At 43.0% G+C, this 17,727-nt stretch overlaps 1 protein-coding gene across 1 annotated transcript in view; it reads right to left on the bottom strand.

Annotated features, from left to right (window-relative positions):
* Positions 1-6,850, bottom strand: part of magi1b (membrane associated guanylate kinase, WW and PDZ domain containing 1b) — a gene marked incomplete at its 3' end in the record, with an annotated part of 152,110 nt that extends 145,260 nt beyond the window's left edge. The window contains exon 1 of the mRNA XM_080001543.1: positions 6,428-6,850. Within this exon, the coding sequence (XP_079857669.1) occupies positions 6,428-6,731 (304 nt within the window). The 5' untranslated portion in view covers positions 6,732-6,850. The remainder of the gene's footprint in view (positions 1-6,427) is intronic.
* Between the last annotated feature and the right edge of the window lie 10,877 nt (positions 6,851-17,727).

Below are 17,727 nucleotides of genomic sequence, written 5' to 3'. Positions count from 1 at the left end.
GAGTAGATTTGTCAAGTCATCATAGTCTAGAGTGAGTGAACGGATACTCTGAGGATCGACGGCATGTGGCTAGATTAAAAACCCAGGAATAATTCTTTCACTACGTGACGACACTCAAAAGGTTTCAAGGGCTCATCCACACCTATATGGGTATTTTTTTTAAACATATTTTTCATGGGTTTTTTTTATTTTATATCCAGGTCCATAAGAGAACGCAAAAACAATTGAAAACACTCACATATGCATGCCAGGCCAGGGTGGGGCGATCAAACTTTATGTCAAACACCACAGCGCATCACACAGCATGAGCATTAATGGGCTTCTTCTTGAGCGGCAAATACAACAACAACACAGCACTGCGTACTTTGAACCGCAGACGGAGCGGTGGATTGAGAACTAGTGTGCAGTGTATTTATACACAACGTTGTAAAGATGAAGTAACGTCCGGTTGACTTATAAACATGTAATTAAACTACGGTGGTCAGACCTCCCGGTTTGACCGACATTGTCCCATTAAGAGCGGTTTGTTTTTGTTTCATTCAATTACAATAAATACATCTGAATACAAGTATAAAAAAGAAAAACACACTATTATTATTGGTTTTATTTAGAGAAACATGGCGCTTCTCGGCGCCGCCAACCATTTTTTAATTATTAGAAATGTTAAAAAGATGGGATATTTACAGGAAAATACCCTACATTAACCCTAACAGTACTAGCCACACGTAAACACACCGGTAGTGCGCCATTGTTTGTAGGTTTCCGGTGCATGCTCAATGTGTGTAACAACAATTGCCATGTGTAAATCAAGGTCATGACGTCATCGTCTGGCGAAACTTCCGTTCACCGGTCCACACGAATATGAGTTTTGAAGGCTTCCTTTTCAGTGACCTGAAATGCCATTTTAGTGTGGAGGGGAGGCCAAAACGCAGAAAATACTACGTTTTTAAAAATACCCATATACCTGTGGATGAGGCCTAACTGTCCGATAGCATAAAAGATGCAAAGGCAAGAGGCAAAAAAACCTAACATATAAACAAACATGACCTAGCGGTTGTATCCTCGAGCATAGCGGCAACAAATTGTTGACAGATGTTCTTGCCGTTGGTCCGGAATTAGACTGAAAGAGACTCTTGAGTGGTACTCAGGGCCACAATGAGATTTTAATGGAGTCTACTACGGTAGTCTCGAATGAAGACCGCCCCACGCTATGAACCTGTTCAACCACTTCTTCTGTAGCATCTTTCCCAGGCTACTAAAATAAACTGCCACAGGAACACACATAAAAGCTTTATTTGCGGATATAAACCATAAACTGGTTTGTTGTATTTTGTGCCTTTTAACAATTCAACCGAGAGGGTGCTGCTCTGAGATCTGCGGAAAAGGGTGATTGTATCTCCTCAACTCTAGTAATGAGCATCCCAGTGACTGTTAAGACCTGCTGGGAATGCCCTGATATCAGTTTGAGACGACCGATTTTGAAGACCTTAGGTGTTTCTTATTGGCAGGAACAGGATTTATTCACCACATTGTGTTATATACTGTGGGTATAGCATACAACTGACCAAATGCTCCAAAAATAAAACATGGAAGAGAAACAAATGCGACTGGATTGCATTGAGTTGTCATCAGGTTTGCGTATCTGGATGCTTTTTCGAGAGCGGAGGCACGGACACCGTTATCAGCATCCATGCAACCACGCCAAAAAAATCGAATCGCAACCTTTTTGCCATCGGTTTTGAGAAATGTCCCCCATGTAGAAGGGACCAGAGCACTATTTTTATTGAGCAAGGATGTGACAGCCCACCCTCCCTCACCCCCTCCACTGTCTAAAGTAAAGTAAAAGTAAATTACTTGGCCTTTCTCTACCTCTGACAGAGTGTGTAACTGCAAGTGCCATGTGTAACCGATTCCCATTCACACTCCATACAATGCCCTACGTCCAGGGATAATAAGGAAGAGAAATACAACCTTGAAATGGGTCGGAATGGGTGTGTATATGGAAATTTTCCAGTGAGATTACAAATAGAGCACCATATTAGTGGGGTGGCAATATTTCATTTCATGCCATGGTTTATGTAGTTGGTAAATGTCCCCCTCACACCCAGTGTATAGTCCTTAGGCTGTGAACTTACACACACTAACACTTTACAACAAAAACCATCATACCCAGCCGCTGGCCACACACACACACACACACACACACACACACACACACACACACACACACACACACACACACACACACACACACACACACACACACACACACACACACACACACACACACACACACACACACACACACACTTTGTCCTCCCTCCCAAACTGTAACCAAAGAGCTTAAGGAGAGGAGGGAAAGTGGAGCCGTTGCACCACCGTCAGAGAATTTTAAAAAACGGTGGGAAAGGGAAAAAAACAAAAAAAAAAGGCGAGGTGAGGAGGCTCGTCCGACTTCATGCCGGGAGGGAAGGCTATAAACACGTCCTCATGCACTGCTAACCGCAACACACACACACACACACACACACACACACACACACACACACACACACACACACACACACACACACACACACACACACACACACACACACACACACACACACACACACACACACACACACACACACACACAACCTCCAGTCAATCCAGCTACACAGCGCTGTAAATTTGAAATGCAGACGCCTGGTAAGCAGGGAGCGTGGACGGCCATATGAAAATTAGAACATATCCTGCTTCCGGATATTTACAGCAGAGTCCAGAGTCCTCTGACAAGGCGTCGTTCATCACGGCGGCAGCAACGTGCAATAAGAAATTAAGTAAAAACATCGTGGCGTTGCAAATGAGCAAGGCTGGTTCAGACCTATCTCTAGTAGACAGTCAACCGGGTAAAAGGTTGACGATAATTTAAAATCTGAGGTGTGTATCTGGGGGAACGCAATACACATAATGTAACACACACACACACAGTATATATATAGAGAGAGAGAAAGCTCCACAGTCACAAATTTATTTTATTTTTCCAATGTAATGGAACACAAGCACTTACACTAATTTTCTCTCATAGTTAAACCTTGGAGATTGTGTGTGTGTGTGTGTGTGTGTGTGTTAACCAGCATATGTAGAGCAGTAGGTCATCTTCTAATGAACATCATCCAGGGGCAGGTTCAGAGGGTTACGCCATTATAGAACATTTTACCAAAACATGAGCAAGACTGCTTTGCAAATATCTTTCACAAATGCCAAGCACACCACCTGGCACACACTAGTTCAGACGATTTCATGTTCAATTTTGATCCAAACTGTTTCGCGTGCGCACATCGAAAAAGTCTTGTGCGATTCTCTGTGTACGGTACCTATTGTTGCGGAAGAAAAGCGAATGTGTGTATGCGTAAAAGGCCTTAAATTACATAATGCCATCAATGTTTTCCCCACAGCTTGTGGCCGTGCAGCAGCACAGTCCGCCGGTGGCGACGGTGAGGGAGTGACCGACTTGCGGTTTGTGTGTTTGTCTTTATTTTCCATTATTGCAACACGGATCCCAAAGGAACCCTAAGCAAACACTACTATCGCCGCCAGAGTATTGGTTAGTGGCTCTTATCTGCTCGGGAGCACGAATGCCTCTGGGAGACGGGAGAGAGGAATAAGAACAATAAAGGAAGAGGGGAAAAAAGGGAAGAGACGTAAAGTGAAAAGAAGAGTGTTGAACCCTTTGCTGGCTGTTTTGTTGGCCACCAATGGGAAGATCAGAGCGCCAATACACTGTGCCAATACCTTTCCTTCTAAGCGGCTTCATTAGGGCCGTGGAAATGATAAAGGCCCTGAGTAAAATTAGGCCACTTTGATTCTACAGATGGCCCCAGTTGCAAAGCGTAATTTTCCAACCAGGGCTGATTGGTAGAAGGGAGGGAAGGCGGGGATTCCCAGACAGTGTCAATTATTAAAAGACACAGTGGTTTTGCAGGGAAGGGATTAAAAGCTACTTTCACAGTTAAGAATGGGGGAAATCCCATCAGAGCTTGTCCCAATTTGATTGACACCCTTCAGCTGCACCGGTTATCCTGCGCTAAGCTTATCAAAGGAGCGTGATCTCAGAGGATGACAAGACTTCACAACAATGAAAACGGTTTATTGAGGACCAGGCCAGATCGTTAAAGGCTACTTCCAACCAAATCACTTCCTGCTGTCTCTGTTTCTCCAAACTGAAAAACCAAGGGGTTGAATGTCTGGTATTAGCAACACTATGGCAACCAGGGATATATGAAACAGATTCCAACTAAGATTAGGCGGCCAGCTAATGTCAATAACGGAGTGTAACAACATAGACGTGCTCAGCAGACTTGCTGTTGGGCTTTAGTTGTTCAGGTACAAAGGGGCAGAAAGTTATTGGTCAAAAATGTATGGCAGCGGCTTTGGAATCAATGTATCACAGAAGGGAGAAACAAAACAAATCATTAAGAAGCTTAAAAACTGAAACTGGCTTTTAACGGCAATGGAATCAGCCAGGCTGAAATGCAGGTGAGCAGTGGTGGTTTCACCAAAGGGAGTATGACCGAAGTATATCAGAAGAGGCTAAAGCTTTCATCTGATGAATGGAGCTGTGCTCTCAGCAGCTAGCATCCAAAGTAGACTCTCTCACAAGGAATTGAAATCTCATCATGTGATGCCTGCATCATGGAGTCATCGACTGTCCTGAGGCAAGACCTGGAGAGGCGCACCAGGGCCCCCCAAACAAATGACAGGCTCAGAGAGATGAAACACAGTTTCCTTATATTGTCTGGAGTTATTACTAAAGCAGTAGAGCAGGAGAGAAGGGGGCACTAAAGGATGAAACAACACAACAGAAACAAGAGCGAAAAGGACTGTTATTTCTGGACCTATTCAATAACTTTATGGCATTGCCCCAAACTGCACTCATACTATTGAGTTTGCCATTTGAAACAAAGTTTATCTCTTTTGTCAGTAAGCTGAAAACAAAAACCAAAGGGTTGTACAATAAGGGTAAATGATTCATGACATTTTATTTGTGTTCAAAGGGGATTTATTTGAAAGCCTGACAGAGCCATTTTTATTTTAGAGCGTTATTTGGCCTTTAATGGCATTTCCGATATAAATATAAAAAAATAAATGAAAAGAATGGGTATAAATAAAGTGTAATTTGGATACCAAGCCCAACGCCCTTTTACCACAATGGCAAGTTAGTAATTAGTAAGTTCAACAACCCAAAGATCAGTCCACTTTTGAAACACTACTCCGCTCCACCCTATTTAGTCAATGCAAAGAAGTGTAAATAATGTGCCCAGCCCTGGCATCATATCTACGTGGACTCACACTGCTGCTAGTGTTCACAAGGTTATACATCTTTGAAAATGTGCTTCAAAAGTTGTTGCTTTTTTGTCTGCCGCTGTAGATACTGTAGTGGCCGCGGCCGGGCTGGCTCCCAGCATCCCCAGCAGCCTGCTTGGCCAAGCTGGGTGCCTGTCACAGAGGCTCAGCGTCAAACTGCATGACCGTGCTGAGTCAAGCTGACCAAGAGCTGGCGAGAACGGCCTGATGTTCTTGCTTCTGTTATGGCCTTCGAAAGGAACCTCTTTCAGGGGCCCGGTTCGGCTGGTTTGATGGGATCTCAAGTCTGGGCTCCTATAATGTGAGAGCTTGTCCTTGCTAAATCCTATGGTGTGTGCACCACTGCGACGGGCATAAAAAGTGTTCAAACGTGTGACGTCTGTTTGATTAAAGTCCTTTGGTGCATCCCTAACAATGACGCGGCACTAAAGACCTCAGCCAAGTCCAGATCCTACTCACCATCAACCCTTCCCCACCGGAAGGTAAAAGGGCCTCAACAACAAGTAAACACGGCGCCGGGCAGATTGAATTATCGTGTGTCCTATGAGAGAAGTTAAGTCCCTCACATTTTACAGAGTCTCAGAAACTCCACTTGTACAATTCCCCAAAGAGACGATCACCAACGGAGCGCACCACAACTTCCCGAACTCCGTTGACCAACTGTGATGTGGTTTTAAGTTGTTGCCCCCCCCCAACATCCAGGTTTTCCCTCGTCTGCACTTTAAAACTTTAAATGTACTTTCTCAAAAGTACAACTGACTGATTTGTTTGTTTGCTTTTCACCTGCGGTGGTTGGGATAGTTTCTTTTCTGTGGATGTTCATCCACATTGACAGTTTGCTGACCACGACCGGCGTGAAAGGCAATGTAACAGTCAACAATGTAAACAGCACTTAGACGAGCACGCGTGTAATGCAAATGTATTGAATGATTGTTGTTTTTTATATATATATAGCGCTAAATAAAGTATCGAATATTGTATTTTCTAACGTCAAAAAACCTCACGGATTACCACTTTAATGTGGAATGAATGAAACCAGGTGTGTTGTGATGGTTTGGATCGTCCTCCCCCTCCTCACCTTGTCGCACAGTTTTCAACCTGACGGGGCCTCTGCAGTTCTTCATCACGGTCCGGACGTCGTACAGCGGCAGCCCGGACACGGAGAGGTTCTCCACCTCCAGCAGCAGCTCCCCCTCGCTTAGTTTCCCCGTTTTGTAAATCACGCCGCCGAGCGCCTCGCTAACTCGTCCGACGTAGGCGAACTCGCCGTGCTCCGCTCCGCCGAAAAGCGGCAAGTTGAACTCCCCGCCGGCGTCCCTGCCCACCGTGGACTCGCTCACCCTGGAGCTCCAGTGGCTCTTCTTCTGGACCGGCTTGGACATGATGGGTGGGGGGTGGGGGCGGTATCCCCGAAAACACCTAGCAGGTGGACTCACAGAGAGCCAGTAAAAGCAAAGCACCGATATCTCCAATTCAAACTTTCTTCCCCGGGAACGTGGGTCCGCGTGACGGTACTCTCCCACCGGGGGGGAAATCAAGCCATCGCTGCCCGCTCCGCGGCTTCACCAGCTGGGACTCATTTCCAGGCTCCGCGCACGACTTCCCATCTTCTTTTACATGTTTACGTCCATATAATCCCTCTTCGCCGACGTCAGCCCACGGTCCCCCCCCAACTCCACTCGCTGTCTCCTGAGACTGTCCCGTCACTTTGAAATAGTTTTTCCCCCTTCCCGGTCACGCCGGCCCCGGGGCTCCCTCCAGGTGGCCGGGGACTCCGCCGGTGGTTCCGCTCCGTCGCCGGCTCCGTGAAGCGGACACCAACCGCTTGCGGAGCGTCGCTCTGGGTCGCGTTCGCGCTCCGCTCCGTGTGGCGGGTGGACGTGGGCTGCCCGCTGCGCATGCGCGGCGCGCTCCCAGAGGACGGAGCGGGATATCCTGGCTGCGCCTGCCGCAGGGTCCTAAAGCCCACGGACATCGCCCTGTGCGGCCTGGTGGCTCAGGGAACACTTTTGCTCCCACGGTTGTCTGACTATGTAGATGGGAGCTATATTACGGTGGCTAAACATTTTTATTCATTTGATTTGTTTTATATTCCATCTGTGTCCATGCGCATATTGCACTCTATTTCCACATAGAATATGTCTGCACATCACCGTATAAGAAGTGGTTTATTCTCTCCCACTGCACACTGATTATTTCCCCTAAATAAAATATATATATATCATTTAGTCGTCTACATTCTGGTTTTACCATCTCAATAATTTTACTTCACGCGACAAAGCTTGGTGTCGTCTATTTAACGGACTTTTCATTTTGTCAAAAATGAATTGTCTGACCAGCAACGGACATTTCTCACCTGGTCCCCCGGGCGCGTCCACGTATGCTGCCCACTGCTCCTGGCTGTGCCCCCGGAGGAAGGACAAGCCAGGATGGGTCAAAAGCAGAGGATCCATTTCACCGGCCACCATCAAAGCATGTGCATGTGTGTGTGTGTGTGTGCAAGCATGTGCTGTAGTGTGGTGTGTTGTGTGACGAATAAAGACCGTTTCTTCTTCTTCTTCTTCTTCTTCTTCAAAACAAACAAAAACATTGGAAAGAAAATAGTTTCCTCGTGAGACCACCTTATAACACCTTCCCGCACTGGTTGGGACAAGCATCAAAGAAAGCTTCTTGAAAGTGTAAAAAAAAAACCAGTATGCGCTGTTTTGTGATGCGGCACGATGTAAATGTTCCGCTTCAAAATCGACGTAACCTTAAAGAAATTTTAGAAATGCAATAGAGTAAGGCGTCAAAAGTTTAATTTTCAAGGCAGGTAGGTAGATGAATATTAAATACTGAATTCAATATTAATTCATAGACATTTGACAGATAGACATACTCATCCAGAAAAAACGATGCAATGCCATTATTCTGAAACCCCAATAGACCAAAAAATGTCCCATTGTACATGGTCGACAGCCTTACCCAAACCATCTCTAACATTATACCGAAACTTAACCATCCCTTACCTTATATCTAAACTTAACCATCTCTTACCTTATATCTAAACTTAACCATCTCTAACATTATACTTAAACGTAACCATCTCTAACCTGATACCTAAACTTAACCGTCTTAAACATTATACCTAAACTTAACCATCTCTAATCTTATACCTAAACTTAACCATCTCTAATCTTATACCTAAACTTAACCATCTCTAATCTTATACCTAAACTTAACCATCTCTAATCGTATACCTAAACTTAACCATCTCTAATCTTATAACTAAACTTAACCATCTCTAATTTTATAACTAAACTTAACCATCTCTAACCTCATACCTAAACTTAACCATCTCTAACCATATACCTAAAATTTACCATCTATAACCTTATACCCAAACTTAATCATTTTTAACATTATACCTAAACTTAACCATCTCTTACCATATATCTAAACTTAACCATCTCTAACATTATACTTAAACGTAACCGTCTCTTACCTTATACCTAAACTTAACCATCTCTAATCTTATGTCTAAACTTAACCATCTCTAATCTTATAACTAAACTTAACCATCTCTAATCTTATAACTAAACTTAACCATCTCTAATCTTATATCTAAACTTAACCATCTCTAATCTTATATCTAAAATTTACCATCTATAACCTTATACCTAAACTTAATCAGTTTTAACATTATACCTAAACTTAACCATCTCTTACCTTATATCTAAACGTAACCATCTCTAACATTATACTTAAACGTAACCATCTCTAACCTTATACCTAAACTTTACCGTCTTAAACATTATACCTAAACTTAACCATCTCTAATCTTATAGCTAAACTTAACCGTCTTAAACATTATACCTAAACTTAACCATCTCTAATCTTATAACTAAACTTAACCATCTCTAATCTTACTTAACCATCTCTAATCTTATATCTAAAATTTACCATCTTTAACCTTATACCTAAACTTAATCATCTTTAACATTTTACCTAAACTTAACCATCTCTAACCTTGTACCTAAAATTAACCATCTAAAACATCTCTGACATTTGTCATACTATTGGGGTTCTGGAATAATGGGCCCTCAGAACAATGGGCAGTCCTCCATAAAAAACAATCCAATTAAATGTCTGGAGTTCTCTTAATTCGGAAATAATTTATCAGACCTAACATATACTCTCAAAAAGAAACACAATCATTGGTGATTGTGAAATAAAGTATTTGATGTATTTATTCTTGAGTGCTGGTTAGCTGAGTCTATAATCACATTCCAGGAAGTTATTGTCTGTGTTCCGACCTTCTGCATTCCTGCACATCAGGTTTGACTGGTGGCATAGATCCTCATCTCCTCTCTGGGTGAACCTCCACTTACCGGTCAGACCTTTCCTGTGTGTGTGTGTGTGTGTGTGTGTGTGTGTGTGTGTGTGTGTGTGTGTGTGTGCGTGCATGCGTGTGTGAGTGCGCGCACTTGCATTCCTGCATCTGTGATTGTGCCTTAGATTAGGGAGGGAAGCAGCGAGACAAGTCTTGTGCTTTTTTTTTTCCCCCTGCTGACACAGAAACGTCAAAACCATTCACTGGATTTCAAAAGCCATATAATTACTTTGTGAAGCAAACAGAGAAGAGTGGGCGAGTTGCCTTTGAACTTTGTTTCCTGTTTTCGCACTTAATCACAAAATTATAAATAAAAATTTTGTGTAAAAATACTTTCCGCAACGATTATTAATTGATTGGTTTCTCTATGTCTTTACATGGAGGATCTGAGAAGTAGAAGTCGAACAAGAGTGAAGGGAAGAAAAACGGCAGGGAGGAAAAACAAACGATGGGGTAAAGAAAAAAAGAAAAACGGAAGCCAGAGCCAGAGAGAGGGAGAGGGTGGGACGGTCAGAAAGACCGAAAGACAGGAAGGAAGGGTGTGCAGACATGGCACAGCTGGGCCGCGGCACGGGAGCGAGTGCTCGCCGCTTGGTGGGATCAGATGGGCCGGGCCTCTCACCTAGGGAGTGGCAGATGAGCTTTTCCCAATCTAAAAATACCATCCACGGTACTCGCGGTCCCATGGGCACGGAAACCCATTGGCCTGAATGGGAGGGGTGAGTGTGCTTTTAAGCCCCATAGCTTCCCTCTATGAGTCCCATGTCACATATCAACCGGTCATACAGTAAGCCTGCACACACACACACACACACGCAAACACACTTCAAACACAACAGTGCAGCTGACAACACACACTTCATCTAGCTAACCCGGGCCGTGTAAACTGTTTCCTTCTTATTAGTCTCCTCTCCAGGGGGTTCCGAACACTTTAAAACAGGACCGGGATGGGGTTTTTTTTACCGCTCTTCTCTCTTGTCCTGGGACTCCGTTCCGTTTTTTTAAAGGATATAAGAGCTCCCGTCTTGGTGCGATCCACCAAGTCTGGCCTAATGACCCATTTCGAGTCCCGGTCTGCAAATTATGAAAGGAGATGTGCGGTAGATACCAGACGATGTTAGGTAACGTCCAGCTGCATTCCATTATAAGTGGGCCAATGGGAGAACGTGGGGTGGTGTATTCACCATAAAGTTGTGGTAGTCACCCAGCTCTGCCCCTAGTTTCAGTTGTTATGGTGTCATCTGAATTAGATAAATATAGGCAGGTGCACTGTGATGGTCCCGAGCATTTTCAGTCTGACCATCCATCCATCCATCCATCCATCAAACCATCCATCCATCCACCCATTCATGCATTCATTCATCCATCCATTCATCTATGTCATTGTGTTGCCAGCTGCCTTCCTACCCGTCATCATCGTCAAATTATCAAACGTAGGTTATGTATGCACACACATACAGGCCGTGGATGAATAAATGGCACAATGTTGAAAATCAAAAAAATATATATATATTTTGATAGTACAAGCACCTTTCCATGATCACTATATTGCCCATAGCAATTGTTGCATACATACATGTAACAGCCATGATCAATGATAATGTTAATGTAATGTCCAAAATGTTATTATTAATATTATTATTATTATTATTATTATTAATAACAATAATAATAATAATAATAATAATAGTAATAATAACAATAATCACAATAATGATAAAAATCATACAAAATAAAAAAGTTAATAACAACAACAACAACAACAATAATACATAAATACATAAATAAATACATAAATACATAATTATGATTCTGATTCTGATTCTGAAATAAAAAGACAAAAATAATAATAATAATAATAATAATAATAATAATAATAATAATAATGCCTATGTTCATCACGGCACACATATAATAATGAGCAGGACAAAAAGGGACGGCTACAAAAGCCCATAAATTGTACATGGAATATGAAATAAATGTCAGTCCTGTTCATGAGAGAGGCTGCACCACATCCTATCATTAAATCATTGTTTTTTTTACTGCATCTGCTTCTTTCTATTTTTAAGTCTGTGTTGTGACAGCATACTGTATGTAATGGGAAGGAACTGGATGGGTCCTTGTTTCCTTACCTTAAACTACAGTATACTAGAATCTACGTGTTTTCCATCGCCTGGTGCAGATGTTCCTCATACACTGTATCTGTCGACAGATAGTGAGACGGCATAGGGGATGACCAACGGCGCGTACATCTCCAAACTCTTCCAAAAGCCACGAATAGTCACGCCTTCATCCTCATTCTGTTCCTTAATGTGGATTGCCTTTTGCCAAACAACCAGGGATAGGTGTCGCGTGCCAGTTCAGGGACTAAAACGGAGAGGGAGAAAGGAATGATGAGACTAACGGGTGATGGATGGAAAAGGCGGCGGACGGAGCCATAGGGGCAGGAGGGAAAGACGAGAAAGGGAATAAAACAGAGGTGTGGTTAGGGAAAGAAAGAAGGAAAGGCAGAAAAAAGGAGAGCGAGAGCGAAATAAGCCCTGACCGTCATGGTGCTCACCTCCTGGTGGGATGGAAGAAATGGAGGAGAGGAGGAAGCGCAGAATAATGGGATGTGGCCCGTGGCTGCCGACAGAGGGATGTGGCTGACCTTTACCTACATCTATCATGGGGGAAAACCTCTCGGATCCAATGCCATTACGGAACCGCCACCCCAAATTTTCACAGTGATTTGGTGAAAATGCGAAGCGGACATGTACCCGTTTCCTCAGTGCATTCCCTCATATGCGCAGGTAGCTGAAGAACCGTACGTCGGTCATTCAGATCGGTCGTGACAGTGGCCGATAAAGTCACTAATGTGTGCTCAGCGCATTGTAAGCAGATGTTGCATCGTCCCCAGATGCAGAAGGTTTTGATGGATAAACACACAATGATGGGGGGGGGAGGGGGGCGTGGTTCTCATGTAATCCTAAACACATCCTCTCGGTCACACATTACCTTCATATATAAACTTGGAGTCCCATGTCTGTCCCATGTCTGTGTCAGTGTCAGTCGCTCGTTAGGGCCCTAAGCCTCTTCCTTTTTTTTTTTTTTCACCTGCAAAGCCTAACGCTACAACCACGGAACAGCTCCCTGCGCGGCCCCCACATTGTGTAACAAGCCGGTGTGGCTTGAGTCACAGTCGCTGACCCATGACTTATCTTTGCTCATCACTCAACACGAGCCCTGTAAACGAGCAGCTCATTTTTTTTCCGCTTTAGATGCCATAATCTGCTTTTACCTCCGTGGCCTCATAATGCCCGGTTTGTATAATAGCCAGATTTACAGCGAGAGAGAGAGAGAGAGAGAGAGAGAGAGAGAGAGAGAAGTGATTGAAAATACCTCTTTTCAACTAAAACTCGAGTAGGGGATGAATGGCTTTTGGACAAAAAAGACACCGGATTATCTGACTTTGCTCGGCAAAGCCCTTACATTCACGCGAACCGTGGAGTTTAATCGATAATTTCTGCTTCTCCACACTTCTCTACTTCCCTTTACTGTTAAAAAAATATATACTGTGCTAACAAGGTTCTTTAATGGAACTCCTGTAGTGGGTTTTCTCTCAAATTTGTGAATTCAGAGTCAGCAGCAGAACCCCGAGCTTCTTGACCAAGAGTGCGAGGAGGAGAGCGAGACTTGGATCCAATCATACACTTTATTTAGCATATTTCACCAACTAAAACCCCGTCAGCACATTCTCAAACCTGGCAACGCTCCCGGGCGGTAAAGCACATGCCAGATCTGGATGATGCAAATGTTTGGTTCTAAAAGAACTTTGACAAACTGAAGAAACACGCCCAAACCACACTGCCCCTCCTCGTCCTCCTTTCTCTCCATCTTTCTCTCAGTTGGCTGGGGGGCAGCCTGAAGAGTCCGTAGTTCCACCTCTGTAGTTCCAAAACCAAGGGTTTTTATATGTATTTGTTATTGTAATTGAATGTGTTTGGGAGTGCAAACAATAGCAGCATACTTTATATGTGATGATGGTCCCAAACCTTCTCTGTCAATCCATCCATCCATCCATTCATCCATCCATCCATCCTCTCATCCGTCCATCCATCCATCCATCCATCCATCCATCCATACCACCTTCTCGTCCGTCCATCCATCCACACATCCATGCATCTATTCATCTACCCATCCATGCATCCATCCATCCTCCCATTCATGCATCCATCCAGCCACCCATCCATGCATCCATCCATCCACCCATCCATGCATCCATCCATCCACCCATCTATCCATGCATCCATCCATCTATCCACCCACCCACCCATCGATCCATCCATCCATCTATTCATTCATCCATCAATCAACCCATCCAACTACTTGTTAGTGTCATGTTTTTTTTGCCAACCGATTCATGAACAGCGGAAGGCTTTGTGGCCACAACAAACCCACATCCCGTTCATTACACAACGTTTTCCAAATGTAGACGTGGAAGATGCCTCACCCAGGGTGTGAGTACATCTCTAATCCCCGCCCGCCCGCCGGACAGGTTAGACGACATAACTCTCCAGCCGTCTTTGTCGCACGTGCCTTCAGGAATGTTTATGGGTCTCCTTTGCCGTAGTTGGCTCAAGTTCAAACTTCAACTCCGGTTTCAGCCCAATAGGGTTCAGAGGAATGAGGTACGTGCAGCAAGACCTTTGTCCTTTGTGGGACAAATTCAGAGGCGAGTTGGGTGACTTTGGTGTGCGGAAGAAAATGTTTAGAATGTGAGGTTCTAATGTGATCATGGTTCCCACTCAGATCTCAATATGTCGTCGCTGTAAAAGATGCTCTGGCCATTTCAAGGGTTAGGGTTAGGCTTTGGCGGGCTACCAGGAGGAGCTGGGGATCGAACCAGGAATCCTGTGATAACTGGACGACCCGCTCTGCCGCCTGAGCCCCCGTTGCCCCGATAACACTGATAGGGTTAGGGCAGGGGTCGGCAACCCGCGGCTCCAGAGCCGCATGTGGCTCGTTCATCTCTCTGCCGTGGCTGCTTGTGGCTTTGAGAAAATAGTGTGAATAAATAATGGCAATTAAATTTAAATAAATTTTATTCTATTTAGTTAATTTTTTCAATGTAATAGTTATGATTCTGGTGATTTAGGTGATCTTGTAACATCGAAATAAAACCCGTTTTACTATTTTGTCGATCAAAATATGCGTCGCACCTTGTATGCGTCACCTGTTGCCGACAGGCTGGTGACTTATTTTGAGCTCCCCAGCCCCGGTAAGCTAACCATGGATACATCCAAAAAAAGAAAAGTTTGTGAGGAAAATAGAACTTTAAAGTTCATTTCATGGAATGCGGAGTGGAATCGAGACATGGAATGCGATTCAAGTTCAAGTTCAAGTTCAAGAGATTATTTGTCACATACATACACATACGGTCGTATGTGTATGGGAAACAAAAATGTAAAATTTTGAAATGTGACCCTAAAGTGTCATAGTGTAAGGTGGGTCACAAATGTTCTTGTGAAATGACAAGCAGTCAATGAGCCGGCCATTTGCGCTGGGTTCCCTTCAATCAACCCTGCATTCCCAACACCTATTTGAACATGAACAAGTACGCATTTGGGGTCCTGTCCCATCTTTGGATCCACATACTTGGGCGAGCAAGCGTTTTCCACCATGAACTTCATAAGAAGCTAAAATCGGTCGCGACTCCCTGATGGCAGCTAACAGTCATGTGTGAAGCTCAACGTGACATCATACAGCCCGGATATGGAGAAGCTCTGCAGTGAAGTTCAGGGGCAGAAATCTCATTAAGCAGGTGAGAGAAACGAGCTATTCATTTAGCAAATATAGATATTTATATCGGACCCTGAACTGATGTAGTTGTGTTTCATATTCAGGTCGACGGCTGACTGTGGCACGCGACTGAGGAAACAGTTGCGGATGACGGCACACTGAAATAGACTTAAGTCGTGATAAAACATGAACTAACATTTTTTTGCCCCTTATAATTCAAGTGAATATTTATTTTTTTCAAATCCACAAATAAGTGGAGGACCTGCCTTTTGTATTTCATTTCAAAGAAAAATGATACGAGGCAGTATTATTTTTTTTATAGTTCAAAAGGATTGAGTGTTTTGCTGTGTCAAGCACCGAAAAAAAATGACAGTCTTTATCAGTCTGTAGTTCTTTTATTTCATAAATGCAACAAACTACAGTTCTTATATACAGTACATAGCATAAGTGTAATAAAACTATACTGTATATCCGGTGTTATCTTCATTATAGCGCTCAAATAGGTTTTACTTTATTTGGTGGGAATCATGCCCAAATGGCTCTTTGGGCATGATTGGCGGCCCCTGGGTTAGGGTAAGGAACTTGCTTGTCCCCTTGTTCCCCCGAATTTTGCAGCATATTACTATATCGGCCTAAAACACTGCAAGTTTGTCTCCTCATTCAACTTCTTCATAAACCTACTCGGAGATGAAGAAAAGAGCAAGAAGATGGAGCGGGAAATCTACAGTGAGGTAAATGAGCTGGAAGGAGAGGAAGTGAGAAAGAGATGGAAAGAAAGTGGGAAAGAGAGCGAGAAAGAGGGCGGAAGAGAGCGATGAGCACATGATGATTAGCCGGGTATGACTGGGTCGGGTCATGTGGGCCCTGTTAAAGCATAACTAAATAATTCAGCGGCGCACAATGACGACATAGAACAGGGTTTTTTAAATTTTTTTTATCCCCGTCTGTTTTTCCACGAGTGCTCCTCTAAAGACGCCCACTAAGCCCCGACTGCACGCTGCGGAGTGGAATCACACTGTCCGGTGACATGGGAGAGAATCAAGCGATGTGGACATTTTAGGGTTAGAGTCCAGCTGATGTTCTTGGCTCCTGTCCTTCTGTTCTTCTGGGAAATGATGTTGTGTTGTACGCGAGGATCAGCTTGGCTCTGCTTCTGTTCTTTTATAAGGTAGAGAATAGAATATCATAAAGATAATACAAGATAACAAGATGCTATAACATACTCAATAAGATTAGACAGGATAAAACATAATGACATGGTGTATATCAACTGTGTACTATAAATGAGGCCCAAAAAAGAAAAACACATTACACTCTCCCTCAGAAAATAAGAGTAATGTGTGAAGCATTTAAAGAAAATCACAATTATTAAGAAACCCTAATCTCTAGTCATATTGAAATAATATTATTATTATTATTATTATTATTATTATTATTATTATTATTATTATTATTATTATTATTATTATTATGTGATCATAGTTCCCACTATAATAATAATAATAATAATAATAATAATAAAAAGGGACATGTTTATACATGACGTATATTAAAAAAAGTTTTTTTATTTTTTACTTTAAACTAAATCTTGTCATTATCATAACTTAGCTTGTTGCATTGAAGTACATCCAGAGTATCAGTGACGGTAGGAGTCGCGTATACATCAATTATGACCTATTCACATCAGTTTATAATAACAATTCACATAATTTAATTGGTGACTTTTTTCCTTGGATTACATTTTCAGTAAGTTACATTTACATGAAATACAAAAAACGTTGTGGTATTTCTGTGGGTAATTACGTTGCTACGCATCACTCAGTCGCAAATTTCAGCATTTTCTTAGTTCGTTTCTTAATTCATCATACTTTCGATTACAACTTTTTGGGGATGACTTTTTATTGTATTTTTCATTAATCCGGCAACGTGGACCCCGGATTAAAAATATCAATCTAACAGATCAAGCGACATCAACCAGGTAAGAAACTAAATAAATATACACGTTAACTGATAGTTTGGCAATGTCGCAACACTACAGAGTGACCCAGAGTCCCCACCGCACACTGGACACGGTCCAACTGGACATTCTCAATGGGAATCTGTACATTTATAGTAAATAATATGATGACGTCATAAAGCGTCTGACTGTAAATCTGTTGTTCATTTTAGAACGAGACGTGTGACGTGTCAGTTAACCAAAACCAACTGAATGTTTTGGGTCAAAG

This window comes from Zeus faber, assembly GCF_960531495.2.
Source record: "Zeus faber genome assembly, chromosome: 5".
Taxonomy (NCBI): domain Eukaryota; kingdom Metazoa; phylum Chordata; class Actinopteri; order Zeiformes; family Zeidae; genus Zeus; species Zeus faber.
The sequence above is the reverse complement of the archived record's forward strand: the minus strand, read 5'-3'. Positions and strand labels throughout refer to the sequence as shown.